This window comes from Carassius carassius, chromosome 47 (assembly GCF_963082965.1).
Source record: "Carassius carassius chromosome 47, fCarCar2.1, whole genome shotgun sequence".
In the NCBI taxonomy this organism is placed as follows: domain Eukaryota; kingdom Metazoa; phylum Chordata; class Actinopteri; order Cypriniformes; family Cyprinidae; genus Carassius; species Carassius carassius.
In genome coordinates this window covers 24,767,103-24,787,822 of record NC_081801.1, presented here as the reverse complement: position 1 = coordinate 24,787,822, position 20,720 = coordinate 24,767,103, and the positions used below count along the sequence as shown (strand labels likewise).

Here is a 20,720-nt window from a genome sequence, read left to right as displayed (position 1 = left end):
TTGAGTAGCAATGAGTTTAAAAGTAAACCCTGCCTAACGTTTTTTAAAAAAAAACGTAATAGAGTAACTGAAATTCTAAGGAGTCTGAGAACACGACCACAATGCTGTCTATGTAGTCTGCACACTGCAGTTGAGACGCAGCCCTTCTGTAGGACGCTCTCGTCACGTGACCAGGTTAGTTTACGAAGCCGAGATCAGCCGCAGCCAGATGCGCGATGATCTCCTCTAAATGATCGTGTTCTGCTGGAGAAATCTGTCCGACATAACCATGACGAGCAGAAGACCCCCGGCGGTATGGCTCACTTAAACAAGCTGTGTCTTTTACAGCATTTACGTGTTTCTAGTTGGTGGGTGACACATTTATTGGGACGCTACAGCAGATCAGTGTGAAGCGGACTGAGACAAAGGGAAAGGCTTTCATAAGCTAGAATGCTTCAGGCCTAAAATAAGCCAAGAGGTAAGTGGGCCATAAATCGGGCGATTGCATAATTGAAAAAGATCCACGCTCACACAGTAACATTTGATGCTTTATTCAGGAGACCAACTGTAACAAGTTGTTAAAGAAGCAGAGCTCGCGTTGTTCCTCTTTCCGTCCGATCCTGAACACTCGCTCACATGCCATCGACTCGACAAAGCATTCTCACAAACAACCTTTTATTCGTTTTTAATCAGTTTTCGGTCAGAATTAATCGTGGACAGTTCGTGATTGCACTCGTATCATGCACCGCGCTCTCGGACGCGGCGTTGTTCTTTGATGCCATTTTTGGCATGTTTATTACTAGAAATGAGCTTTTACGTCATTTGAGCTAAGGAGTTTTACCTTCTACACGACGTTAAATGCTAATGGGATAGTCACGTAAACACACCTCCTCGACTAGTTCAGTAGCTCTACTGATCGATTATTATTAGTATTATTATTATTAAGTCCAGTGGACCTTTGACCCCCGCGCTGTATCTTGTTCCCTTTTCTGACTCTGACGTTAGCGCTTCAACGACGTCACGGCGTTACAATGTTTCACCTTCCGCGGAAGTCGCTTGACGTCACTAACTTGACCAAATGTAAACACGGTCGAGCGGCTTTAGCTTGACTAATAGATTTTAAATTTAACCTAAATTCGGTTCAGACTAGGTGCTGGTGTGAATACACACTTTTTATGTGGGATCGACTGAGTTAAAGAGCAAAATGAAAGGAGTTGTTTAGGCGTGGTATATTTGAGAGTAATACAGTAGTGTTTGTTGGCTTGATAGTTGTTAGTGTTATTTTCATTCTTTCCATATGATATAACATCTTCGGTACTTTTTTTTTTTAGGGCAAATCTGTTGCATTTTCCATGTTTGGGGGCCATTTTAAAGTCAGTAGCTAGAGCAGGAACAAGGCTGTGTTTGGAGTTCATATTTCTGTACAGTCATACTGTTACTCACTGTGGGTTAGAGTAAATGTGCTCTGTATGCAAATGTTCTTTATGCAACGAGTACTTGATTTCCTGCTATATTTGAGGTGTGTTCCAGTTTTCCCTGCTGACCTGCTTCGTGTACCTCGTAGGGTGTTTGCTAAGTGATTAGCAAGAGTGCATCAAAAGTAAATGTTCATGTTGATAGTGGCAACTAGGCAATGGTTTCCCACAATGCAATGGTTCAACCTCACATTTAATGCAGCCCAACAGTAGGGTTGTGGAAGTAGAAATCCATTTTTTTTTATTTTTTCTAGAATGGCACTGATTTTAAACATTATCTTAGAGAGCTTTAAATACAGACCTACTGTGAGCTATGAAGTTGTTAATCAGTGGAATGCTGTTTGTCTGTATAATTTCAAATAATCATGTTTAATAGTAGAGTTCCTGTTGGAAAACTACCCATGATTCTGTTTCACTGTTGGGAACATTCATATTTTTTGGAACCTGTTATACTTTTTTTCAGGATTCTTTGATGAATAAAAGGTTAAAAAAAATAACAGTATTTATTTAAAATAGAAATCTTTTGCAACAATACAAGTCTTAACTATCATTTTTTTTTTATCAATTTAACACATCCTTGCTGAATAAAAGTATGAATTTCAATAAAAAAGAAAAACATTTACTGACCCCAAACTTCTAAATGGTAATGTAGATTGTTACACAAGAAAAAAAAAAAATATATATATATATTTATATGTAAATATGTAAAATATTTTCTTCATCAGAGAATCCTGAAAAAAATATTAAAGGGTTAAAAAAAATGTAGCAGCCTAGCAGCAGAACTCTTTCCAGCTTTGATAACAAATCAGCATTTCTGACGATTGTGTAACACTGAAAACTGAGAGTAATGATGCTGAAAATTCAATTTGACTCAAAGAAATAAATAATAAAGTCTGTTAAAACAAAAACACATTTTAGAAGATATATTTTATTTAAAAATTAAACTCTGCACACCTGACGGCAGAAGATAGGTGTGTTGGAGACAAAGAGCAACTAGGTCAAAAACTAAAAAGCAATTATGCAAAAAATATCAAAATACTTATGACGTTTCGATCACATGACCTTTATCAGGAAATGTATTTTAAATTGCAATAACTTTACACAATGGCACTTTTTTCTGTGTTTTTGATCAAATAAATGCAGCTTTAATGAGCAAAAGAAACTTCTTTAAAAAACACTTTTGAACTTCACTGTGTGTGTTTTGCAATAAACTTGTTTCTATAATCAACATCCATAAAACAAGAGTTATACATCATCTCTTGTTCTTAATTTGATTGCCATTAGCAATGCTTCATGGGATTGTAGTTCTTTCCCTCACTAAAGCCATTAAGTCTTGAACCTTTTGGATTTTTCAAATACTATTTATTTTTTATTTATTTATTTTTAATGGGTGTGATTCTCCTGTTTAATGTCTTTTAGCTCTTTAACAAAGATATTTTTTTTATCCATATGGGAAAAATAAACAGGGAAAAAATACATTTTTATATTTTTAACGAATCATTATTTTACCAGACTGTCAAATGTTTGCACATTTATACACAAACTTTGATTAAAAAAGAAAACCATTTGCTGGATTCTACTTTTAGCAATAATAGTTTCAAATGCACGTTTAGTTTCAAGTCTACACCGCTGTATGCCATCCAAACATTAGCTGGTGTGTGGCATATATTCACAGCTAACTCCTGCAGGCTCCTGACACAGATGTGAATCTGGATCTGGGACAAACCTTGTGCTGCTTATGTAACCAAATGAAACGCTCACACATTGACCCTGTGTCTGACTTCTGCCCGTACACGATCATCAGAAGACGTGCACGCAGAAGAGACCACGATGTTCATTGATAAGCCAGTGACAAAAGCTGTATTGTTGAGCGTGTATGAAAGCCGTTATGGGTCTTGACTCGCTGCAGGGCTTCCTGTTTCAGTTGTGGTACGTGGCCTGACCATTTCCTCTGTCTGTGTTTATGACTAGAAAGAATGTGGTCGACGCTTTGCAATGTTTTATCATTGTCAGTTTGTTCAAGCTTCTGCAGCATGTAGGTCATGCTACAAGTTCTTCTTTTATTTTCGAGAAGACTTTAGTTGTTGTTGTTCGCAGCTTGAGCAGGGCTGGATGAGTTATTTACTGCAGTAACGTCCCGTCTGTAAGAGGAGTAAAAGCCTCTTTTCCAAGATGGAATTGACCATTCTTTCTGCTGTGCCTGAGGCCTGTGTTTCCTGTGCATATGATATGGAAAGTTTTCCAGATGATTGAGTTACAGTGATAGGGTCATGCATAACACAAGAGGTCATTCTACCTGAAAACATACTGTATAAACTCATAGCAAAGTGTTTTTTATGAGTAAAGAACAAAAAAATTCTTGGTTCTGTAATCCTGTTATTTGTGTGTATAGTCTGAGTGCTGAGACGTTAGTGTTCTCGTCGCTGTCAAAATAAAAGTCCTGTTTTCAAGACTTACTGGCCAAACAGAATAACTTAACGATAATTAAAAAAGGAGCCAAATATCATGGACCAGTTGTAGTTTGTAGGTGTTTAAACTCTTGGTTTGCAGGATTGACACAATTTAATTTCTTTTTGCTTATGTTTACGATACAGACTACTGTGCAGAACTCTGTTATTGAAGTTGACAAATGCAACATTTGAAAGGCTAATGTTTTTTTTGTTTTTTTTGCACCCTCAGAATCCAGTTTTCCAAATAGTTGTATCTCAGCCAAATATTGTCCTCCTAACAAACCATACAACAATGGAAAGATGATTTATTTAGATTTCCGGTGGTGCATAACTCTCAATTTCCAAAAATTGACACTTATGACTGGTTTTGTTAGTAATTTAATAAGTAATTTGTGTCAAGAGTGCAAAGGAAAAGATCCAAAAGCGAAAACAAACCTCTTTTTTTTGTTTGCTAATTATGATTTATTTATTTACTCAGCGTGCACCTTTTTAATCCTGACATTACTCTGCGTTTCTTAAGGTGGCTACCTTGATTAACTCATTGTTGTACAGATGCAGTACACATGTATGTAAACACGAGAGCAGTTCAAGGTTACTGAAGGGTCAGTTCCACACCAGCAGTCAGAAATGACAAACGCTTAATTTGGAAAGGGTGTTGATTTCCCTGCTCGGGTAGATTCAGTAAGTGTTTTCTTTGAAGGATTTGTCAAGCTTTTTCAAACCATTAATGTAAATGAATCATCGTTCTTTAGTCCTGCTAAACGGTGCAGTGTTGGTTTTTGCGGGTGGCACGTGAGGACAGAACAACACCGCTGAAGGGTTGCACTATTATTGTTTTCGGTCTCATCAAATTCATACTGGAAATTTGGATTTGTATGTATCATTATATCATTTCCCCATCTAAAACATCCTTCAGAAACACGGACTGTAAGACAATCAGCACGTGCACCTGGCTTTGGGTTGTAGCTTGTGTGCGTGACTCCTGCTCACGCCCTGAATACACAATCCTCAGAGATATCATCATCACACACAAAGACAAGAGATCCCTGGCCACTGTTCAGTTTACACCAATTCACAAATACAGTGTAGAATGGAATAAATATGGAAGGGACAGTACCTTCTGAAAAATTGTGTACATTTTTTACTGTAGAGTGCAAAGGGCTTTTTAAAAGAAGTTAATATTGCACAGATGTGTGTGTGTGTGTGTGGTTTACTGTCAGGTTATTGCAGTTCAAATCCCATTATCTTAAAGTCAGCCTTAAAAATGTATTATTATCTAGAGAAAGTACAATAATGTCCAATCTGGCATAAGAGCTATATTGTCTCTCTATACTTTATAAATTAAGATAAGCGCAGACTTCTTTCAAACATGGTGATCATTTACATAAAATTGGGGCAGAATATTTCCCAGTGCTATGGGAATATTGCTTTACAGCAACTAAAATGTTCTCTCAGCTTCTTGGATATATTTGCATTTAAACAAAGGAACCTAAAAAAAAACACACGCACACTTTGGTTATTCCCTTAACTTTATTTGCACGTTACATAACCATGCATGTCCTCATTTAAAAGCTTAAGGATCTTGTTTACCTCACTGGAGAAGCCTGATTGGTCTTGATTTGCTTTATTAAAGTAATTAGGGATCTTGTGCATCGCTCAGATTGACAAGCAAAAATGGTCCATTTACCTCTTCCAATATTGTAGCAATATGTGATGTCTTTTCCCAATCCAGTAGCATTCTGTTAATCAGCTTGGATTAGTAATGAGGAGTTCACCAGTTGTAGAGGAAAGTCGTTCACCTTCATGTGAAATGACTGGATTCCACTTATGGAAATGTAGCGAACAGCCATAAATGTACACTTCAAGTTGTACAGGAATGAAAAGGATATAAGAAATAAGATCCACCTTATTCTTCAACATGAAAGTAAGTCCCTATGGGTGAGACTTCTGCTTCATTAGCCGCTGTGGGAAATAACGAGAAGAATAAGAACGACCAGTAAATGGTAAAACTGTCTGCACTACAAACCAGTGCGTTCATAATTAAGGTAATACATTAATATGTTAAGACACACAGCAATTTGCGATATCAAGCAGTAATACGAGTCTATTTATACAGCTAAAAATAGCTGGAAGCCAGACACATGTAAAATGTCCCACTCTTACGGGAAAAATAAGGTTGATACAATATTCAATGTGGTGCTGCCGGCAATATGTCTGTCATTTGTTAATGTTTGAATAAAATTCAATAAAAACGTATGTCTTGACACAGTGACAACAAGTACAATCATACAGAATTGAGGAATGGTCAAAAGACTATTTGTGAGGTTTCAACTAACTTGGTTTAGTAAAGTGTACCCCCCCCCCCCCACTAATATTATACCATATCACTAAATTGTTTCAGATGAACTTATAAAAACCTATACATAGATATATTAGCTCTTTTACTCAGCCCTCAATGTTGCGTGCTTTAGAGCTCTCTTGTTATAGTGTCTTCAGTTCTCACTATTAACTAACTGTTAACAATGCATTTTGCCTTGATAAACTTCTAATTTGCTGCTTATTAATAGTTAAGGTTGTTGTTAGATTAGGATTAAGGGATCTAAAATATGAGCATGCAGAATAAGACCTCAATATGTGCTTTAATATAACCAGTAATTAACTATTTAATAGCAAGAATTTGTGCTTAAATAAAACTTTTATCGTGAAGATGTAGGATCTTGATGAGATGGAATGGATCAAAATGTAAGTTATTTTTATAACACCTGTGGCCAGCTTCGACTAAAAAGTTAATCTGGTTAAGACTGGTGTAATGCGTAAAGTAAGACTGTTTAAGACTGGGCTAGCTGCTAGTTGGTCAAACTTAGACACAGTCTTAACATAGTGGCTATGTTTATACAGCTGGTCTCAGAACGGTTAGACGTAATTGTTTTTGGTGATTCCCATATTGCATCTAATTGCCTCATCACCACCTGGGCTTACTAATGTTTTTGCCGTGCTTTCCCTCTGGACCTGAAGGAAAATTGCATCTGGCCCTTTAAGGAAACTGTGCTGATGATGTTGGCTCAGACCCAAGTGGGGAAGGGCATGTTTACTGAGAGACAGCAGCTGATTGGCTGCTGTGGCTTTTAATGTCACAGAGGGGAGTGGCTGAGTGGCATAAAATAACATGTCCTTATATGGGCGCTGGTGGACTGCACCATTCTCCACAGCACTCGAGGTGTGTTTGCTCTCAGCGAAAAGATTTATGTAGGCAGCTTGTTACTTCATGTGGATGTAATACTGATAAAATGTAGAAGGATGAGTTTGCTTGAAAACCAAGCATTTTGAAGGGGTATGTTATCTGCTTGTTACATTTTGAAGGTCTAGTGGTTTCTAAGATTTGGTATAGATCCTGCTGCTCTAGTCCTGAGCTGTGTGTTGTAGTGGTGTCTCCTCTGGTCAGCAGTGGTTTGTTCCTCAGACGGACTGTAACCTCCCCTCTCTGAGTCAGGTTTATCTCAACTCCCAGGAAATACAGCAGCGACAACAGAAGTGTGAAAGCTGCCGATCAAGAAACTGTTGACGCTATTAAACGAGGGAGAAGAGAAGAGCTGAGAAGAACCATCAAGTTGTCTGGAATCTTCTCTCTTAAGTCCTCTTCCAATGGTTGATTGGTTGAGGCCATGGCCTCTCAGTCAGGGTAAGCACCAGCCATGTTTTCAGTGACTTACTCCTGTCGTAGTCACAGCAAAGTTTTAGGCCTTCTCACAACAATTTGTATACCGTTTGTCTCTTAATTGGTTTTATTTCACAAACTGAATCTTGACTTTTTTTTTTTTTTAATTGGTCTTGAAATGAGTAGTGCACTGTAGCAGCTTTGCCAAAGAATATTATATACAGGCCGGACAGATCATAATCTGGATTATATTACTGTTTGAAGCTTGGGGTACTTGGGTGAACATGCATAAAAAATGCTTTTCAGGATAGCGCATGTGTAGAAATCAGTGAAAATGTAAGCTCCTACACAATCATGTAATGCTCTGAACAGAGCAAAACGTGAAAGTAATTCTTGCCAAATGAGAAACTTCCCAGTAATATGTAGTGGAATAAACACTTGGTTTACATTTGCATCATAGGTTTTAAAGGAGAGCCTCAACAACACTCTTAACACTCAAATGAGGATTTAACCAGGTTCTGACATTTCTTACAAGCTTAGCCCACAAAAAATAATAAAATTGTTTCATTAATCAATATTCTATTTATTAAAGCCAAATATGAAACTAGTGTTTTTAAGAGTTTTACATCCAAAATAACTCAAGGCAGTAACAATTTCAACAATATATTTTATTTGTGGACTTATGTTCAGCTTTTCTTTTTAATAGCTTACTTTGAACTATTTTTGAATTTTCCGGATCATCAATCATGAAAGCTCTGTAAATATTGGTCACAGACACAGATTTATCTTGTATTTCACCAAGCTGATTTCAAGTTTTAATTTGACGTTACAAACTAATTCTATATCTAAGTGCGTGAGTTGTTTACTTCTTAATTCGTCTTCCCATGAACCCCGTTATATTGTTCATTCAGACTGATTCTAGAACGCAGACCTCACTGGAACACGAGGGGGAATCATAGCATGAACCAACCATAGCGGATCATAATCAGTAAAATCCAATCATATCGTTGCCTCCTTTCACGTGACTTTCCCTCGTTCATTCTCCATTACCCCCCACCAAACTCACTGCACGCTTTAGTCGATCTGTTAACACTCAATGGGCTCAGGGGAGACTCCTGATGTTACTTTACCTGATGATGTCACAGTTGGACAGTCTTCCTTTGAAAAATGAGTGATTTAGACACACTTTAATAATATATTTTGTAATATTTGTGTTTGTTCTGATCAATTTTTTTTCAGGAGGCAAGAGAGGCACAGAGGAAATGCCCCCCCCCCCATCCCACACACACACACAAAAACACATACATATATTATACACACACACACACACACACAAATTGGCTTATCTTTGTAAAATGGCACAGCTTTTTACTAAGATGCATTCATATGTGATATAATCTGCAAGAAGAACTACACTTAACAAGAAAAATCAAGCAAGCATTTTCTGATAGAACTTTAGTAATTAAAACTAAAACGTGTTAAATATGTGAATTCAGGTTTTTATTCGTCATATTAACTGAACTTAGGTCTGGTGGTGGTGCTTGAGACCTTGTTGGTCATTCAATGCTTTAGTAAAACAAAATAAGAATCATTTGGTTAAGTTAATACTGTTTCTACTACTAACAACAACATAAAACATGGTAAGGTCTGACTTTAGTCAAAGTGATTGGCATTTTGTGGATAAGCTCCGCCCACTACTGAAGGAACCTTCTTCTGCTTGTTCTGAACTCTAACGGAAACACTGACAAGTAAAATCCAACAGTGTACAAGCCAGCAGCTAATGATAGACATTATGTAGTTGCATGTGAGTGATTTACTTGGATGGTAGAGGATTGTTTAATGTGTCATGTGATGATGCTTCCGGACAGATTTGGAGTGTTGCAGAACACTGTTTGATTCTTGCATGTCGTATGAGAGATCGTAATGAGGAAATTTCTTATTTGCAAAACTATGAACGTCAAGCCCAAAGTATACTTCTCTTGTCTGTGTGCTACTGTCTCGGAGACCACACACATGACTGTTTTCATCATCGGCACAGTCCACTCATGTGAGCATGCATATCCCGCGTATTGTTTTATTATTTGTAATTCTCATTTTGCAACTGCATATATTCAGATGGCTTAATGGGGCCTCATGATTTCAAAACTCAGACTGAATTGTGGAATCCAGCCAAATTGCAGTTTACAGTTTAACATGATCATCAAAATGCTATTTAAATTGATCAGGTCCTTGCATAGATGAGTTGCACTTATTAATTAATTTATTTTTGTTACATGTACTCATTTGTAGTTAAAGGAATAGTTCCCTCATGAATGTATGTATGTATTCTGTCATCCTTTACTCCTCCTCCTGTCTTTCCAAACCTCTATGTCTATTTTGAAGAATTTGGGTAACCAAACAAACAGTTGCTGGAAGCCATTGAATCCATATCAATCAATACTGTGAGACTCAATGGCTGCCATCAACAACATTACCAACGCTCTTCAAAATATCTACTGTGCTCAACAGGAGCAGGAAACTCATACAGGTTTGCGGGTGAATAAAGCATGACAGAATTGTCTCTATAAAATGTTCAAGGTCCATAATTTCAAATAATTAACTTTTGTCTGGATTCCATTTTAAGGTAAAAAAAAAAATGCATGTCTAATTAATTGAAATCCTGAAACTTGCACCATTACACTTACACGGCTGAAGTAAAGCTGGAAGGCCATACAGGTTGAAACGAAGAGGCGAGGACATTGACAGAGTGGGGCTCTTTAGTTTTCACTGAGCTGTTGGTAGTTTTAATAAGCAGTGTGTACACACCGGCTCATTAACAGAGATCATGAATGCTTCGTCAGAGACGCTTTGATTAATCAAATTTTGTTGCAGTGTATCATTGGTCATTTGAGTGGTTTGCTATTAGCACATCCATTGAGCTTTCTCAACACGACAACATAAACCTGTTACCAGGATCTAATACATCAATAGTGACTCCTCTTAAAACTGGATCTAAAAACACCCGAGAATCACACCCTCCTCTCGACGTGACGCGGCGCAGTGCTGATCTCACCAGTCATGCTTTCCTTCTGAAAGGAAACGAGGACTATTTAACTACCCAGTAATAACACTTTTTTAACTCTTACACAGTGTCCTTTAATTTACCAATTCTTTCTTTCTTTCACCTTATTTTGTCTTCCCCTTTTCGATTTTGTGGTGAAACCGTAAGCAAAGTGAATCTGTAGTTCAGGTTTCATGGAAGTACAGTGAATGGAATGATTAATTTATTGGCAGTTTTCTATGCCTTTACTTAAGACATGAGTGGAAACCTGCACGTTATCTTATCTATGTAGTCCTAAGCTACAAAGTTCAGAATAAGCCTCTGTACAATTTCAGATGCAAAAAACCTCTAAATCTGTGTGAGGCTTTTCTTGTAAATTAGCATTTCTATCAGGCTCCTGTGAAAATAACATTGGGCATTTTTGAAGATTCAATAAATGACTGGTAACCTTTTCATTGGCATCAAAGTGAAATGACTGAAGCCAACGCAGGAGCCTCATCGCTTTGCATCCGAAGTCTTCAACAAGAGTTGTTTTCAACCTGTTGTGGTTTTGAATTACGTTCTGAACATTTTTCTTTTCTTATTTTAAAGAAAAAATTGCCTTTCTGAATGACTTGTAGTCAAGATTTTGCTAATTACTGAACTACATGCCTCAAAGACTGACGTTTTTTAGGAAATTTCACATCGCACCATCGATTACTCAACACATACCTCACATAACGTAATGTTAGCAGTCTTTCATGTCTTAACTTTTGAAACCACCTTTTTTTTTTTTAGGTTTCTGTGTGCTTTAGAATATTGTCCCATCCACTGTGCTAAATATTGGCTGAATGTGTCACTACTTTGTACAGGGCAAATGACGACTATAATGTTTGGTTTGCTGAAGCACGCAGTGTAAGACAAAGATAGACAGAATTAAAGTCAGTATTACCAATAAGCGTGTCTAATTGAATTGTAACATTTGAGCTACATGACTGTTGTCTGTTATTCTGAGAAATGGCCCAGCTCTTGTTTTCTGAAGGGAAAGCACATCATCTGGTCTCTAGTAATCCTGTCCATTTGTTTCCATTTGTTGTTCAAATATGTAACTCTATCTTGGTAGATGAAGGTGTAGATGAAGGTGTCAGGAAGCTATTTTTCTCTAATTCTTCATTGCTTAGTGACTCTTAGTGTCTCTGTTGTTAGCAACATGAACCGTGAAGACCGGAATATGCTCCGTATGAAAGAAAGGGAAAGGAGAAATCAAGAAATCCAGCAGGGAGGAGAGGCCTTTCCAGCTAACTCTCCCCTCTTTCCTGAACCTTATAAAGTAAGTTCATTTTGTTTCTTCTTTTTTCCCCCATTTTATTATCTTTTCTTTATTTATTATTATTTTGGCCTGAAGACCTCGTCTAATCCTGGATTGTTCCTTTTTGGCTTCTGTGCACAATGAATCTAGCTCAAACAGCACTGTGGTGAGACAGCAACTTTGGTCATTATATAATTATTGGAAAAATGTATGCATCATGAAAACTTGATTGATTTGGGTGTTTAAGTGGTTTAAAAAAAAACCTGTGAAATTTACAGTTAGAAAACTGCAGCTGTGCTAGCCAGAACTTTACTGTAAAAGTGCAGTGGCAAAATGAAGTATTACAGATTAAACTTAAATTTACTGTGTAAAAAAAACCTTTCATTAAATTTAATAGTTAATATACCAAAATACGAAAACCTGTTTTTTTGTTTTGTTTTTAGCTTTTATAATATAATGACAACCACCTGCAATGCAATAAACATCAATGCATGTTCATGATGTGTAACAAAACCCTAACGTTCATAACGGATAAGTAAAAAAAAAAAGTTTCACACTTGACAATTCACTTGCCACAGATTGAATTCACAAAATGAATTGTTCTGTTTTAAATCCAATATTTCAACATTTAGAGGAAGGCCAATGTAATGAGATCGCCATTAATTCATATAAAACCAAGATGCTCCAAATTAATTGCTAAATGTAAGCATGCATCCAAATGTAAACATTATCCAGTCACAGCTGGCGGTAGGTTTCAGACTAATACCATTAGAAACCCTTCCAATCAATGCTGGAAATCTCAAATCTTGCTTTTTGAACTCTTAACCGTAATTACAGGGCATTTTATGGGTAAGTACTTGCATTGTTGGATGCATCAGCTGGAGATTTTTGTTAACAGTATGGTTCCTTATTATACAAATGTGTAGTTAGTGGCGTGTTATCAGAAAATCTTCTGTTGCCCGCTGTCTAGTTATACAGAGATAATCCGTGTGTGGATGAGTCTGCAGGTGTGAGGAAGGAAAGAACATTCCCAATAAGAACTGCTCATTGAGAAACGTATTTTACAGTACTGGGGTCAAAGGAATAACATCATTGTACATCAGATGATCTCACGTAATCAAAGAGAGAAAAACAGTGCTCCATGAAATAATGTCAAGATAATACCTTTGTTGTTGTCCTGTCAGTCATAGCTTTGAAAAGCTTTGTTAATGCAATAGTTTTTGAATTTAATGTTTGAAACGTTACATTTTATTACAATGTCCACCCCTTTTTTTTTGTCGTCATGGACATTTTGCTATTTTTGTTTTGGATGTTTTTAATATTTTAAAAACCTCACAAAATTACCCGACAAGCACAGTGTTGACCCATTTGCTTTTTAAACAGGAAGTCTGGCGGGACTTTTATCAGTTTTGTTTTTTTGAAACCATTTTCTGCTACTCTTTCTGTAAAGTATATTAGGATAACGTGTGGAGTGGAAATGTGTCATTTTAATAATTTGAGTCTATTTTTAGTATTGAGGTGATCCGACATCGGTTGCTGCAAAAACCAATTTAATGTCATCGCATTCAGCATGTGAAATACTATCAATGGACTAAAACTCTACATTCATGGGGTTTTTAATTGGAATAGGACTGATATAAAGCAGCAGTGGGTCACATGTGATAGTACAGTAAAGAAGATTACGGTCTCTCTCAGGCTAATCTTTGCTGCTAACCAGCTTTGCTCAGCGGTAAGTGCTTTACTTTGCTGGTGAACCTGTCATAGGATGCAAGAAATGTGCCCTGACAGGTAGAGAATCCCGTTATTACCTTCATGTTCCCTCTGGGATAAGATGACGTGGTGTGTACTAACAGTAGAAAACCCCTGCTTGGATGCGATGTGCTACTTGTTTATTCTGGATGAACTCTTTGGGGCAGTAATGCAAAAACTACTTCACATAACAGTCTGCTCCTGTACACATCAAGATCTAAAACAGGACATGGAATAGTGAATCCTTGTGTATTATTTGTCATGTGATTCAGTATTATCTCTAAATCATGTTTATTTGTTGCAAGGATCAGACAACAAATGGGGTATGTCCACAGTGGCCATGTTCCTATCTCTGATATTTCAAGACTTATGCAAGCACTGTGTAACAAGCAGATAAAAATAATAATTTTGGATTGTTTACGGATATCTTTTTGACTCCAGTTTCAAATCATATACATTTTAGTGGATATTCATGCTAATATCCACTAGGAAATGACACAGAAGAAAATAATTAAAGCTAGATACAGATTTTAAAGCCTTTTGATTCTACAAATGTGTTATAGTGTTTGTAATAAGAAAAAGGTAGGCACAGATTAAACCATGTATGAATCTTCTCCACCGTGGTTAGATGTAACTTTAACTGAGTTTTATGATCAAATCAGTAGCCTAAAACATTTAGAAACTTTAAATACAAAATAAAACAATTCTGAAATTGCTATAGTTGTAATTTATATTTCATTCATCCTCTTTGTAGTTTAATAATGTTTAGTGAACGAAAGAGCAATTTTTGGTTTGAAATGTTGTGTCTCAGTGATTCATAGATGATCATGTAATGTAAAGTCACATTTACCTCGGGACAGGCATTCAATATCCGTACACTCAATAGTCAGCTAGAGAAAAATAGCTCTATAAAGCAGCATTTTGCTAAATATGTGCGCTATTGCATACTCATTATACATTTACCTAAACTGTTACCTTCATTATTTAATGAACGTTTGAGTAAATCTGTGTACATTGAGATTTGTAGAAATACTATTATTAAATACTGCCTTATGTGCAATTTAAATGTTTGTACAACTTGGCCTTTATTTGAGTGTTAATGATTAAATAATGTTGATTAAATGAATTGATGAGTAAATAATATTTATTTTAGTTTTTTAGCCAAGTGCATCCAGGATTTCCAGTTTCAGCCCAGAATTTTTATTTGCGGTGCATCACTAAAATAACTGAATAATAATATGTGATAATGCAATGTTTCTGCCAAAATATCAAGAATAATAGAGTTAGTATTAATACAGTAAATTTAATGAGGGCTGGCGAACTTTATAGTGGCACCAGTTTGACTTTAAACAGTCCGAATGCCTTAAGTTGAAATAAAAAAGATCTCTCGGAGCAGAAAAGCACCCAAAGTCATTCAGGTTTTTTTTTTTTGTTTGTTTGTTTTTTTGTCCAGTCGAATGAATTGAGAGGCGGCCTTAAAGTTTCTGCTTATATGATGGTTTACTTAACAGCAAACCAAAGATTTTAGAGCGCTTGCGTTATAATCCTTGATCAGACTGACAGGACAGCTGATTCAGTGGTTGCCTAACAACACGCACAAAAAAAAGCACATTGCTCTTTTCTAAATTAAAAAAAAGTCACCCAGAAAAGTGCAATGTGGTGCACCTTGCATTTTCAAACCTGAAAAACGCGATCTGTCTGCCTGAAGCGTTTGAGTTGTTGTTCTCACTCATCTCCAGTCTTTCTCACCTTGTCCTTTCCTCCCAACAGTCCTGCAAGGAAGATAAACTCTCAAGTCGCATCCAGAGCATGCTTGGAAATTACGACGAAATGAAGGAGACCATCGGTGAACCCCCAATGTCCAAGCTCATTCCCAAAGCCTCCAACTCCTCGGACGATAAATCCAGCCAGAGTCAGAACAGTAAATGGACTCCTGTTGGCGGCAACTCTTCCTCGTCCTGCCCGTCCTCCTCTACTTCCTCCTCCTCGCAGAAGCGCCCGTCCGTGCAGGGCAGCCGCAGCGGCGGTCAACGGCACGAGCGAGAATACAGCAGCAGCAAGAAGTCCAGCAAGCACGGGTCAGAGCACAAATCCAGCCCGGCCAAGAGCTCCGGCGGACACCCGCGCAGCCGCACCAAGTCACCCAGGGACAGAGAAGCCAACTGGGACTCACCCTCAAGAGTCCACTCCTTCTCCAGCGGACAGCATCCCAGCCAGAGCTTCCCGCCCTCACTCATCAAAACGAGCTCCATGGTCCAAAAACCCACCGCCTATGTGCGGCCCATGGACGGCCAGGAAACAGCCGAACCCAAGACCTCCTCGGAGTCGTACGGTGGCCAGTCGCACAGCAGTGCCGTGGGAGAAATGAAGCCTAATGGCAAGGCTTCCCTCACCAAGCTCAAGATCCCAACGCAGCCAGTCGATGTAAGTCATGCATGCTGTCTTTTTTCCCCTAATATTAATGAAAGCATTGACATCATAAGAAATTAATTAATTTCTCTTGATACACTGACATAAAACAGAGCTCAACGGTAAACGACAGTGGACTTTGAACTTGTTGCTAAATTTGTCATTCTGACATTGAAATAGATTATTCATGTGATTCACACAAATTCAAGGAGTTTTTAATGTATATCTCAAAGGAACTGACTGTCTTCAGACAAGGTTTTGGTTGCACTTTAGTTTGGGGACCAATTATCACTATTAACTAATTATTAACTATGACTTTTGACTCAGTAAACTCCTAAATTGCTGCTTTATAATAGTTAGTAAGGAAGTTTTTTTTAGTTTAGTTATGGGGTTTAAGGATTAAGGGATCTAGAATATGGTCATGCAGAATAAGCCATTAATATTAATGTGCCTTATACGTACTAATAAACAGCCAGAATGCCAGTAATATGCATTTTAATTAGTAACTAGTTAATAGTGAGAATTGGTCCCTAAACTAAAGTCTTACGAAGTGATTTCGGTGACACTTTATGTATAATTCATTCTGAAGGTATTTATAATGTACATTGTAATGGAGTATATATTTTCATAAATAATTGTAACCATAAAATGCATCATAGAAGTAATTAAAAGTATGTTAACAGTGGTCATAAATATTCTTGAGGTCATACAATGCATTATAAGGCATAATTAATAGGGGTGCGACAATAAATCGGTTGATTCTATCTTCCGAATGCTTCGCGATTCTCTCTGGAATTGATTCTGAGCTTTAGTTTTTAACAGCAGATGGCGCTCTAGGCTAGTTTTTAACCGGACACTCAAATGCTTGTCATGTAAGTGGTTAAATGTACTTGCACCGTGGCTTTTTTGATGTGAGATTAATGTGAACTAGTTGACTGCTATATTGCTATGCCCGATATATCGGCCGATAAGTGGCATTTTTCCAAATATCGGCATCGCCCAATAAGTTTTTTCTTTTTGGCCGATGTATTCGAGGCGGGACTTTTATTTTGACGGCGCCTGAGCACACAGTGCGCACATTCTCCCTTTTGTTTTCTGTTATCGTTAACAATACTGTCTAATACGGATAGAAGCCTGTCTAATAATCAGATAGAACGATTAAACGACGGAATTAAAATGTATACAAAAAGTATTATAGCGATTTAGCTTTTTTTATTATTAGTAATAGAAAGGCAAACATTATAATACTTACTCGTTTGCTGTCAACATTCAGCAAATACGCATTTATATAATTTAAACAAATCTCTGAATGACTTATGAAAATGTAATTTCACAAACTTTGCAAACTTAGTCGAATGCAGCTGTGAGAAGTGTGTGTGTATCCAGGTGATCGCCTAAACATTAAAATAAATACAATCGATACAAACCCTTGCTTTCCAAGATATCGACATCCGCTGTCAAAAAAACATTATCTGTGGACCACTAATGTAAGCACAGCCCACTGTGAACAATCTTTTAACTCACTTCAACCTTTTCAAACCTTTTATGTTAGGTTCAAGTGGGTTGTGTGTAAAGAACTGGAAGCAAGCAGAATACGGCTGTTTCTAAAGCATGCAGTGCTATTAAAATCTTAGCTCAGAAAACGATTTATCGTTGCACCCCTAATAATAAATGCAATGTATATAAAAGGCTATAAGTCAGTCTGAATGTGTTTATAAATAATTATAAGCAAAGACAATTTTACACTTTTATTTATGTACATGCTAGGTGTTGCGGTGAGTTAGTTGTATAATTGTATTAAAGTTTATTATTGCTCTACTCGAGGGTTTGAAAACTTAAAAAATGTAGTTCTACTTGACCCTGTGGTCCCAAGCAGCCCTGTATATGTGATTGATGATTGTGTAAGCAAAGATCTGCATGCTTTCGCTCGTTCCTGCAGGGTCCAGTGGGAGATGCCAGCTGTGTTGATGAAATTTTAAAGGTAAGAACACATTTTATTGCCTGTCAATAGTGAAAGAAAAGTTCACTGAAAAATGTAAATTGTTATCTTTACTGACACTTGCTTACAAAACATATGTAAAATGTAAAGTGGCGCTAAGATCTCCGAATGAAGGTGCAAATGCAACTCCTCTATAACACATCAGCCATGAAATGCATGTTAATGTCATGTGTAAAAGAGGGCTCCATTGAGTTGTCAAAGCATTAAAGGAAAAGATTGTTCAAAACGAGCTTCATCTCTGGTTTCTAACTCGAGCTCTTTCGATTGCGTTTTTGTTTCTCCATCAGGAAATGACTCAGGTCTGGCCTCCTCCACTAACAGCCATTCACACGCCCTGCAAGACCGAACCATCCAAATTTCCCTTCTCCACCTCTAAGGTCAGAAATGAAAGGGTCACAGAGCAGCAGGACACCTGAAGCACACTCGCCTCGGTCCATTCTTATCATGTTTGGAAGATCTAATAAAAACAATCAGTCATTCAGAAAGAATATAATACCTACATGCATTAATACTAAAAACATGCAAAAAACATTTACACCCGTAATCTGCACGAAGTCTATGAATGTCATTGCATTCGATGGTTCTGCAAACAAATAATGATATAGTTTCAGAAAGTGTGCAGATTATAATGCACGTGTCACTGTTATCTTTGTTGTAGGATGCCCAGCACCCGTCTTTTGGGGCACAAAGTAAGTTCTAGACATCTTTTAATGAGACTGGCTCTTTTGCAGTGATGTATTTTGTGTGCTGATGATTATTTTCCCCTCTTAGAGAAACTCTCAGGGAAGAGCGCGTCCACCAGTCACACGTCTAAACCGAGCGACAGCGACCAGAAGTGAGTCACCCATTAACTGAAACATACTCGTTGTGTAAGAAGCCCCGGAGCTTTTTCTTTTTAAACTATTTGAAGCGTTCAGTCAAGCATTTCTTTTAGATCTGGAGACGTCTTGAGCCTTTCCTGTTCTTTTCTGCCCTAGTATTATGTATTAAGGATATATTCCAATTATAATGCAGGTTAAGCTCTATGAACAACATCTGTCGGTTACTACAGAAAATTATTTTTGGACTCCCTCAGTAGTAAAAGCTGTTGTTAGTACAATGGTTGTCACATTGACTTTCATTGTAAATGTTTATTAGTGCACCGGTAATGCGTTTTTACAAACTGGAGTACTAAATAAAAAATAAAAAAAACACATTTAATTTATTTATATTGAGTAGCATGCCTTAGATTCTGCCTCTAAATAAAGTGCATTTATTTTGTGGTATTATAAAGAAATGAGTCAAATGAAAAGTATATCCTATAATGTATTAATCGTAGAATAGAGGTTCAAATGCTATTTGGCGATTTAAAGCATTCGAGGGAAGACATGAAACGCATTGCAAACTGCTGCTAATGTGTGGGAAAAAAACTAGCACAACAGATGTTTGAGATACCGAGATGTGCCAATTTGAACAAGATAAAAAGCTTTAGAAGTTCAATACATTATGATATTTTCATTGTACTCATTTCTATACAAGGTAAATTCACCGTTGGCTTTCGTCGCCTCTAGTTCTCTGCAGTCGGCCTCAACTGATCCTCTTTTGCGTTGCTCTTATTTCAGCACACTGCATGAAGATCTGAAGCTCAGCAGCAGTGAAGACAGTGACGGAGAGCAAGACCCTGCTAAAAACCCCTCCAGAAACACCTCAACAAGGTGACTGTCAAGTTTACCACAACTCCTATTCCATTGCATATGGCAACAATGAAATATTTTAACATGCACAATTAGGTTAAGGTAATGCTAATTTTGTCTGGACCATAATGCATTTTGTTCTGGTCGAGAAATGCATGTTTTGACCGGAAGGTAAAGTCTTGCCAACATGTGAAGCAACTAACCACATTTTGTGGGATTTAGGGGCAAGTTCATCTGAAATGTTATGATGTTGGTTACACTTTATATTTCAGTATGTGTACTTGCATGTACTAACAGTGTATTTATCTAAGAAAACTCTGGTAATACAAGGTAACTTTAGGGGTAGGTTCAGGGTTAGTATCTAGTTATTACATAGTTATTGTAATTACTTTAATAAGTACATAGTATGTAGCTGAGGAACAGGACTGTAAAATAAAGTGCTACCCCATGGTGTTATACATATGTGAAGGAAGTGAAATCCAATTCTTTTTGGCGCTGTCAAAATGAATCTCACTGATTGCTGGTGTTTTGGGACATTAAAGTCTGTAGTCTTTCAGAAACGTACAAGGAGGAATCATTGAAACCTGTCTCTTGATTATGACATTACTTGAGCTTGTCTTGAGTAATTTTGCAAAAGCCTTCACACACTTTACAATCTCTAAGCTAGGTTTGACCCAGCCGTTCTTAAGTTCTCTCTTCAGTTAAAGTCCATGCTAGAGACTTAAATTACTAGCTAGTTTGTATCTTTATTTGGTTGCACCATTTGTTCTTTAGGCAGAATGTAGGAAGTAGGTCTTAAGGCCTTAAACAAAATGCCTAGTGGTATTAGTCAGATATGATGTTTCACCTCAAAGATCTGATAGCAAACACAAGCAGAAGTTATGTTAACATGCTGTAAATTTCAGTGTATCCTTACTTTTATCTTCTTTTGCGTCATGCAGCTAATGGTAAAAATTTCCTTTCATTGATTTCCACATTAAATAACATTAAGAATTTCTATTAG

The 20,720-nt window shown here is 37.2% G+C and overlaps 1 protein-coding gene across 8 annotated transcripts in view; it reads left to right on the top strand.

Annotated features, from left to right (window-relative positions):
• Nucleotides 1–116: 116 nt before the first annotated feature.
• The window catches only part of aff4 (AF4/FMR2 family, member 4), a 37,427-nt gene continuing 16,823 nt past the window's right edge, over nucleotides 117–20,720 (top strand). The window contains exons 1-8 of one of the 8 annotated variants that reach the window (XM_059542277.1): nucleotides 117–292; nucleotides 11,785–11,908; nucleotides 15,407–16,060; nucleotides 17,985–18,026; nucleotides 18,332–18,421; nucleotides 18,703–18,733; nucleotides 18,816–18,879; nucleotides 19,646–19,738. In XM_059542277.1, coding sequence (XP_059398260.1) covers nucleotides 11,789–11,908; nucleotides 15,407–16,060; nucleotides 17,985–18,026; nucleotides 18,332–18,421; nucleotides 18,703–18,733; nucleotides 18,816–18,879; nucleotides 19,646–19,738 — 1,094 coding nt within the window. In that variant the 5' untranslated portion in view covers nucleotides 117–292; nucleotides 11,785–11,788. Of the gene's footprint in view, nucleotides 458–7,397; nucleotides 7,584–11,784; nucleotides 11,909–15,406; nucleotides 16,061–17,984; nucleotides 18,027–18,331; nucleotides 18,422–18,702; nucleotides 18,734–18,815; nucleotides 18,880–19,645; nucleotides 19,739–20,720 lie in introns of those variants that run through there. The other 7 variants (XM_059542276.1, XM_059542275.1, XM_059542278.1 and 4 more) reach the window with 7 other exon arrangements.